This window comes from Brugia malayi, assembly GCF_000002995.4.
Source record: "Brugia malayi strain FR3 genome assembly, contig: Bm_v4_ChrX_scaffold_001, whole genome shotgun sequence".
NCBI classification, from domain to species: domain Eukaryota; kingdom Metazoa; phylum Nematoda; class Chromadorea; order Rhabditida; family Onchocercidae; genus Brugia; species Brugia malayi.
In genome coordinates this window covers 12,088,990-12,099,081 of record NW_025062479.1, presented here as the reverse complement: position 1 = coordinate 12,099,081, position 10,092 = coordinate 12,088,990, and the positions used below count along the sequence as shown (strand labels likewise).

Below are 10,092 nucleotides of genomic sequence, written 5' to 3'. Positions count from 1 at the left end.
GTAAATTTACTCAAAAAGTGAAAATAGGTAATCGAGTAAATTAAGTCAAATGAAGTGAACCAGATAATTTAAGTAGAGGTAGTAAATCAAATCAAACAAGCAGGTCAAATAAATCTAAAAATAAAAAGCCTTCGCTGGCTGAATAAAAAAAAAAAAAGAAAAACAATCCGTCAATGAAGCCGTAAACTCTTGCATTTCATGTCAATGTGCCGTGCACCACACCATAAGTTTTTCTTTTTTCTTGACAGTTGAGAGAAATCAATTGCCGAAGAATTTGCAGAATATTAACAACAAATAACCCATAAATAAGTCCAAAAATGAGGACCCATTTCTGATATGGTTATACCGAACCCAGCCCTTGAAGGACATAAATCGGTCAAGGACATATTCGGAGGGTCTATTGTTATGCCACTTTTTTTACTGATGGACAGGACGAATCTGAGCTACATACACCAAATATACCAATTGCATAACATCTTCCCAAATACATTACCAAATTTAACGTTCCATTCATTAAAGAATGATTCTTCAGCTTCATAGGATCGCATGTCTATTATCGAAAAACGTTACTTTAACTTCATGCTGTTTCATTGTTTGCTGCATTACAAATATCCTGCTCTGACCCAGACGACAACAGGAAATAAGTCGGTTACCCAATCCGAATCGTAGCTATATGAATGACTTTAAATGGATTGTTAGTTCTCTTCTAGTACGATTAGTTGCAGAATGGAGAAACTAGAAGTATGTTATAACAATCATTGTGCATATTTTATATATTCTGTAAAGCATTCAAAGTAAAGGTAAACAGAAAAGATATCACATTAATATATGAGCAGAAAAAAACGTGCAAATCTCAGTAAAGTGTTTAAAAAAAATTCAGAAAATCTCACATGTAGTATTCAAAGGTAGAAAATGAATAATAGAATAGTCACTCATTTTTCTTCACGACTTTGCAGGAACAAATTCCCAGAACGAAGAAATGTTGCACATGGAAGAAAATTATGTAAAAAGAAATATAAAGAATGAAATCTCAAAATAAAGTAAACAGAAAGACTCAATCTTTTTAAGCATGGAATAATTTCATCATACATTCAGACGCTATATAAATGAGACCTCATATTCGGACTTTCATGTCTTTACATGTTTATATTCCACACTTGGTCAGGAACGAATTATTTACTTTACTCATACAATAATAGAAAATTCGACAGATGGTGATAAAATAAAAATAATGGGAAGACACTAGGTTAAAGATAACAATATTTTTAACATTATGAAGCGGAAGCAAAAGTGAAACATATATACTTCACAGTATATGATCCATTCGAATTATATAATATCAAAGACCACCTAAATATACCGTAAAATAGTACTCTGTGCACAGTAACACTTCACTGAATAAAATCATAACGCAACACTTTTACCGCAGTGAGCTTCTCGAATGTCTTCAATTAGACCTATTCTTGAACTTCGCTTCTCCTCACGAGCAATATCGCGATAACTTGCTTCCATGTGACGATCGTCAATCATCCTCTCCCTTAACTTCCAACGATTTTTGTCATAGCGTGGATTTATTAATCTTAAATAATATAACAGTTGAGAACAAAAACATTTAAAGAGGTGTAAAATTTAAAAAAATCTTATAAAGTAGACAATGTATGCAACTGGAAACGAGATGGTAATATTTAGCATGAAAAATACCGCAATGTTTCTTCCAAATCGCCGCGTTTCAGATGTTCATCAAATTCGCTATCATCAATGAAGTCATCCATGTCACTATCATACTCTTCATCATCAATATCCTCAACCAAATCATCATTTTCTCCTAGTCGACGCAGCCTAAATACAGACTATATTTATAGAGTAGGTTGATTTCAATACATAAAGTCATAATGGAAAGATAGTCTTCTAAACAACGTCGTTCCTTTAAACGTATACGTTCATAGGCTTTTAAACGAGGAAATGATTTCTCTCGCGACACCATTTGTCTCGATGGAACCTGCAGCCGATTATCGGCTACCCACTGGAAATTTTTTTGCTTTCAAAAAGAAATTACTCCGAAAGTAGTTCCATACATACTCCTCTTCTTAGACAATAGTATTCTATTTGCAAATTTCAAAAGTCATCAATGAAGTCCGAAGAATACTAAATTCAATCCTGTTTGTTCTTATTTACTGATTCTCATTTTAAGTTACGCACAGTATCTAATAGAAGAAAAAACTATTTCAAATTAATTAAAATCAGCACGCCATATTTTCACCTTGCATGTGAATCCTTAGTATTAGATCCTTTCACATTAGTTTTTGGTAAACTAGCTGGATTACCACCTGCCCTGACAGCTGCCTGAGATCGCTCTGGAGGAAGTCTTTGATATCTGAAACAACTGACTTCAGTGAAACAACCTGCATGATAATAAAGTCAGGACATAATCAAAATTTAGACCAAATGAATACGATTCAAAAACATTAAAAATCTAGAAAATCGGATATGAAGCAAAATTAATTCAAACAAACCTGATATCTCCTGGAAGATACCGCCGTGATGGGGATTTAAAAGAAGATGCAGAAGATCGCATTTTCTGTTCTTCGTCATGACTAGTTTGAATATCACTCATCTTTTTTGTAGCATTAGAACTAAATATATGACGTAATGACATTGTCTTCTATGCATCACACTTTATTTACTATTCAACAGTAAAAATAAACCTCCGTTGTGCAGCAAAAGTTTTCTTATTGGTCTCAGTTGCTGGTTTTAATTTGCCCTCGTGATATTTAATTTCCTTAATGTTTCGCCGAAGCAGCCCACTTTTTTTTGAAAGAAGTGGGGTGGAAAGCGGTGGTGGGCTAGGGGATGCTTCGCCATTCCGGATTGCTTCTGCCTGAAATAGAATTCCCCATTCAGAATTTTCGTTAACTTATAAGCTATAGCATTTTGAGCTCGACCGAATGTTAAGTTTTGCATATACAAATGATCCGCATCATCTATCACTGTATGTTCTTCCCATTCACAAAAATAACCAATATCAAGGATTAAATGAAACTCAAGGATTGTAATACTTATAACACTTTGGACATTTTACTGAATATTGAAACACGAAACTAGTTCCACTACAATGAATGTCACCAACTTTCTTCATTAAGGAGAAGAAATTTGACTCTGATGGAGGTAAGCGACGTTTAACCACAATGTTCGCATCAATTTTTCTGGATTTACTTTCCAAGACACAAGACGTGGAAGGCCCCGGAGAATCCTCCTTCCTAAAACACGAAAGCACTTCGGAATTTTTTTGCAGATTCTGAAATTAATATTGAATAAATAAAAAAATAAGCAAACGGCATTTTAAGATTATTACTTGCTTAGATATATAGTATATATACGCAGATAGAATGAACTCACGTCAAATGTCTCAAAGTATTCTTTTTGTTAATGTAGACTCTATAAGGACCATTTCCGCAAGATTCTGCACTTATTTTCTCAACTACCTTCTTCCGTTCCAAAGCCTTCACAACAGTTCCACGCAACTTACAGTTGAGACGACCAACTTCTTCCTACAGAAGAGACACAGAAAAGTGTGCTCAAAAGAACACATTATAGAAAGGGGAGAACTTCATAAAGAAATACTGACTTCATGAATATAAATCAATAATTATATATTACACATTCCGATGCAAATGCCACATTTCTTAATAACTTATACTTAAAACTATAAGATTAGATTAGCAATCGACTTAAATGGTTTAATGATAGGCAAGACAGACCCAATTCACAGACCGAGGATGAGCAATTGAACCCATGTGTTGGTAGTACCATCATAAAAAGATTAAATGCCGCATAACTCACTAACACTGCCTCATGTAGGGAAACAGTTAACACAGTTTTTATCAATTATACAGTTACACATGAAATTGACCTTCTCTTTGATTTGCTGCCTTTTCAAGTGTTCTTCGTGTTCGCGATCATTACCATATTTTTGTTGTAGTTCAACTGCAGTGCTACCAAACTGCTTAGCAAGCTTTTTATTTGCCTGAAGAAAAAAAAAAAAAAATAATAAAAAATGAATCCAATCATTTCAAAAGAAACGAATACGAATTCCTTCGCCCAGATGAGAGTTACAGAAAGTAAACCATTGCACTTCTGATTTGATGAAGCTCCTCAGAATTAAAAAAAAATCCTAACCTTTCCACCATAACTTTGCAACCTTAATTTTATAAGCTCCTCTTTTTGCTTCTTTTTTTCAGTTAAAGCTTTCCGCTTCTCTTCCTCCCTTTTCTTCAGAAATAATACTATTCTGCTCTTATCAACAACCGAATCTTCTTTCGCTTTTTTCTTCGGAATGACAAACTGAAAACTTAGTTCATGCAATGCAAACAGATTCACTTTTACATAAACTATTCTTCAGTGCTATCTATCTACAGAATCCTTAAGAAAAAAAAAAAGCGTAAGATAAAAAATTTGACCATACAGATAACACTACAGCTTTAAAGCAACTAAGGACGACAAGAATAATGAGGTCCACCAAAATGCGTGATTATGAAATATGGCTAAAATCAGCTTCATAATCTATTCTAATCACTTTAGCAAGATGCGTAAATACCACCGCCCCAACAGCTGAGTCGTGATTAAGCATTAATTCCGAAGCTTCGATCAGCAGCGAAGATACTGCCGTCCGTCGGTTACGCAAATTTTATAACTCAGAAAAAAATGTAATTAACCAGATGGTGAAGTAGGACGTCTTACATCGCACAGACAGAAGTGGGACTGAGACTGTTCGGGGTGATTTCTGTTGCCATGTGGGAATATGTTGCATGGAATCAATGAGAAGTTCAAGGAAAAATTCCAGTGAATGAAAATTCATTCAGTTCGCTAATTCATTCTATTTAGGTTCCACTCCCAGCAAAATGTCATTTCTTAAAAAAGTGAAAAAGTGGAGAAGACCTGCTCAAGTACAATAATATCATTACTTCTCTCGGTAAGATTTTGCTTCATCCAAAGAAATGGACTTATGAAATTAAAATCAAAAAAAAAAAAACTCAATAAGTGCCATACTCTATCAGATATCATTTTGTCCAAAGGAAAATGTAAGAAAAGCTAAAATATAAAAAACAAATGAACAAATAATGAATAATCTAAAATACTTTCGGTTTCGGTTTTTCGAGAGGAGGCTTTACAACTTTCAGTTGCTTCCGTTCCGCAGCCAACCGCACATTCATACATTTTTTGGTCATTTGATGCGCTTCATCGATCTTCTTGATTTCTTTACTCGCATTTTTAGTATTACTGCTTGCTTGTCTTAATATGTCATCAAATAAATCCATAAATAACGACCTACTATATCATTACCATTAATCTGAAATTATACGTACTTAGTGTCTCCTCCTCATATTCCTTAGCGCACTTTGTCTAGGCAACATAGGCACAGTTCCTTATTAGAATCCACGAAATCAAATTCAAATCTATCCCCGAACAGGATCTGGTTAACCCTCACCAAACATACCGAAGAAAGAACATACCACAAAAAATGAGAGTCAGTAAACATCAACCACGGAACACCCGAACAAACCGAGCTGTCACGTTATAGCTAACCAGTCATTAATTCCTGGCCGTTCGATGAGACGTAGCGCAACGATGTCTTCCCAAAATCTGAACAACTTCCTTACCTGTTCCGTACTAAATTTTTAGTGAAATCTAAACAATATGTTTTCAGTATGGTTGCTAAGAAGTGACTGCTTTGTAATCTCGTCTTAGCTATCAAATGAAATCGTATTGCCTGAAGAGACGAAGACACAGAAGTTGAACTAGTGAAATCTTAAAATTTATGTGTTAATTTCGCGTTCTATTCAGAACTGCGACTTATGAGTTGAATATAGATCTTTGTTTTCCTAACTGATAACTATTTATGGCTAAGAAAACCATGAGAGACAGGATATGATAGTGCCAGTTTGGAATAGTCCCACTCAGGTCACGTCAGAGTCATAGTAGCATGTTTCAACTTAAACTTATTTGTTTATTTTCTTTAGTGATTTTTGTTTTCAATTTTATTACCACTAGCAGTTGCTCTGCGTGTATTTTTTTTCGATTTAAGCAAAAATTTGCACTTCCAACTAATGTAGAACAATATGGCGGAAAAGCCGATAAAACTGAATGTGTCATGAAATTTTAAGATGCTGAGATTCACGCATATGTCAAATAGCCGTCAAACTGAAAACATGTAAACATTATAAAATGTGCAAAAGTTTTAGAAGATAACTTTTTGCCTTGATTACATTAATTAAGCCAGTAATGCCTAAATCTTGCTGCCAGACATATTGGTTTAATTATACGTCCAGTATCAATTCACCAAATTCAATTTTTTAGTTACTTGAAAGATAAACCAAATAAAAATTTAACACGGAAGCGAACTGTTTCGGCCATCAATGCAAAATGCAACACTGATAATTTAAATTCAGTCTCACAGAAATCAAGTTTTGAATTTTAAGTAGTTCAAGTTGTTAAAGGAGTATAAAAAGTAAAAAAAAAAGAAAAAGAAGGAAAAAACAGATTTGATTTTTAGGATCAATACAATTATAAAAAGTAAACAGTCATCGTTCGCAAATTGTACCATATTTTTCCTTTATTCTATTTTTTTTATTTTTTTACTCCTTTTTTTTATTTTTTACTTTTTTTACTATTTCTCTTTACTTTTACTCTATTTTAACAAATTAAGCATAAGATAGAAGCTAGCAAAAGTCAACTTTTATATTCAAATTCTGACAGGTTACTACTTTACCGTGCTCTTTAAACCGATCTAAAAACGATTCATTCAACTGGACGTGTAACATCCATCTGGAAAAATAAAGAACGCGTGTCAAAAAAGTGTAATTAGCAAGTAGCAGTAAGGTAAACATTGAATAACTTAAAATTTGAAATAAAGGATGAAATCCATTATTTCGTAAAAAAAAATGCATTGCTAATGCTGTTCTTTAGACACCGTCATTTAGACGCAAAGCGAGAAGAAATTATATTAAAATAAGTGATAAATTGTTGTTATCTTACGAGTTTAGAATTAGGAATGATAAGAGGAACCGTTTGCAACACCCAGCTAATACCTTAGTATAATTGAGGTGTTCAAATCGTACAGATGAAAATGCCGCCAATCTAAATCAAATCCTAAGACTGAAATAGAAATTCAAATGATTTGATTTACAATCTGAACAAATCGATGAATTAAAGTACATGCATGTATTTACAATAGAATTCAAAGTTTAGCTTTAGGTAATACATATAATGAATAGGTATAAAGAAGATTGAATCAACAGCCATTATCCAATCATTCGAGATGCCTATTATCTATGATAATATAGTCAAATCCTACTGACTAAATTTTTCCTTTTTTTTTTGGAATAAATTTCCCTTTTCTTCTTCCTCATTACATTACAAGGCACTTGAAGTTCACACTTTCTGATACTAAAGCGCTAAGACACACTTTCAGATTTTAACCATATATCCTTTCATTAAATAAGTAAGAGAAACAAAAAAGTTAAACATATAAATTAAAAGTATTTGCTACTTGTTGATCACCCTCAATTTCCTTCTGAGAGAGTTGGAATGAAAAGGTTACTTGGAAAAAGTGCATTTTAAGCTTAAACATTATATTAATCTTGTTATATAACTGTTGAAATTGGGTGACAGTTTAATCTCTATCATCACTGAAGGAGATCAGATGATCTTATGGATGTTTCAGCTCTCAGTGCAACAGTAAGCTCATTCGATCTGACTTGTGGCATTAGCAAAACAATCTTAGTCAGGTGACAACTTTCTTTACTGCCATATCTGAAGCCTCCAAAGTATGGGAAATAAATAAAAGTGTAATATTACAATGAAAAGTGTACCGGCATTATCAGCATCAAGCATTACTTAATAATTGACAATTCGTATCATTAATGTGAGAGTAGGAAAGTCTGTCTATGGAAATTTATGGAAAAATCGTCAGCTGGTTTAAAACTATTTATTATTTCACTTTAGGAATATAGCTAGTATTTCAAGTTTAGAGCTAATGATGTACCAACTACAATTCTAGAGTTTTACGATCCAATGGTAAACTTTATCAAAATTGGGATTAAATACTTTTTGTTTTTAAGTGGCTTTTATGTAAAGCTTTGCCGTTGCTCTGATTGTTTTCCATACTTTTGAATAACAATTCTCCATTTAATACGAAAGCTATTGTCGTGAGTTGTAAGTGAACTACTTCTAGCCTAGAACTCTGTATAGTTTTAGGTCTCCATTTTTTTCCAATTTTATATTTTTTACTCATTTCATGTGAACTTGAAATGCGAGTTAATTCAATAAAAAATAAAAAGTGTCATTAGGTAAAACGTGATGAGGTCTTTCCATCAAACTGAAAGATTAATGGCATCTATAAATCAAAAATTATTGACATTACCTTTTCCTTTCCTTCTTCTTTCCTAAACTAATCTTTATAATAAAAACTGACCACACCAGCAATTCCTTATCACAAATTGGCAGTTTGCTTGGTTACCTTGGTTTAAGCGTGACTGGATGAAATAAAAACAATAAACTTAATTTTGACAAGTAGTGGTACCTGGATAACGCATGACGATGGCCTAATAGTAAGGGGAAAATTCACTCTATTAACTCGAAGTTCTTAGAATGGCAAATGTTAGGAAATTATTTAGCGTACGTGAGAAGGATTATTGTTGATAAGGAAGATTCAATAATCAATACAAATAGCGCGTGACATGGAAATGTTCAATAATTTTACCATTTCTCATAGTTATCTCTCCTCTTCCGTACACATTATTAATTCGATGTATTTCGATATAGACGGAAGCAAATCTTGAATTATTGAAGTCTTGATCAGAATTGCTCATAAATTCTGAAAACCTGTCATGTGACAACTCATGTACATTCAAATACACGTGTATGAAATTTTACCATTGGCTTAGTAGTATGTGAATGTTCATTCAATGGAAGATAATAAGTTTTATATAATTTAATGGGTCACTTGTAACTCCGCTTTTTATCCCTTTTTCACCACTTTTATTGATGCAGTTTTGTTCACAAAGATTTCGATGAATTTATTAATTTGTTATTCTCGGAATTGTTTTGTGAGGTCTAAAAAATGATGGACATTTGAGAAGCGAAAATATGCAAATGATGTTAGACAAAGAAAGAAAAGTATGTAGTCATCCAGGAGAATGCAACATTACTTTCAATCCTGTTTTGTGATTTGCCATTATTGGTATCACAATGACTGGTGATAATAGACATTGTTACCAGATGTCTGATATTTACGCAACTACCACAATAAAGCATAATATTGTTGACTTTCGTGTACTGGTATTTTGCTTTTATCTTGTTGTTATTCAACCATTGTTATATCAATGAAGCCAGCATACGTTTTAAATTCTAGAAAAGCAGCATTTAGAAGGCTGTATGGATTCAAATTGAATTTTAGTTAACAGTAAATTTTAGTATTAGACATGTCAAAATTGTAATGCATCTTTTTTGCTTGCTTTGTTATCATGGTCAAACATAATCAGTTACCTAAGTGACCAATATTATGACTTCAGTGTATGTCCTGTTTTTTTCAACAATTCACATTCCTGATGACAACTGACCAATAACCTCACTGTTTTTCGGAATTGAAAGAGACTGTGGTATCTGTCTGATCAGTCAGATTGTAATCTGGAAATAATTTTAAAAGACTTAATATTAAGGAGAACTTTTTTCAACTTTCTTCCGTATGAGAAGCTTATGAAAAGCATTTCTATACTAATTAGTAGAATAGTTCAGGTTATATCCATAGCAGTATCCATTCTGGTACAATTCATATTATAAGACATTATAGACAACTGAAAAAGTAAATCAATAATTGTATAAACAAATGATTTTGTCCTTGAAAAAGATTGAAACAGCGCTAAGCTTTATTTATCATAAGAAATAAAACATATAACTGTCGTACATCCGCCCAAATTGATCCTTAAAAACGGCCTTATCATTTTTGTGCATTTCAATGTTTAAAAAAAAAAAAAAAAAAACTGCCATTATATGAGTTATATATCATTCAAACATATCATAGAGGTAATAAATGTA

At 32.8% G+C, this 10,092-nt stretch overlaps 1 protein-coding gene across 1 annotated transcript; it reads right to left on the bottom strand.

Moving 5' to 3' along the window:
• Positions 1-1,404: 1,404 nt before the first annotated feature.
• Positions 1,405-5,315, bottom strand: Bm5571 (Uncharacterized protein; the record flags this gene model as incomplete). Its single annotated transcript, XM_001897643.2, has 10 exons — positions 1,405-1,579; positions 1,702-1,839; positions 2,261-2,374; positions 2,514-2,633; positions 2,706-2,878; positions 3,128-3,257; positions 3,397-3,548; positions 3,911-4,024; positions 4,177-4,341; positions 5,136-5,315. The coding sequence occupies 10 exons, from the start codon at positions 5,313-5,315 to the stop codon at positions 1,405-1,407; spliced, it is 1,461 nt and encodes a 486-aa protein (XP_001897678.2).
• Positions 5,316-10,092: the final 4,777 nt, after the last annotated feature.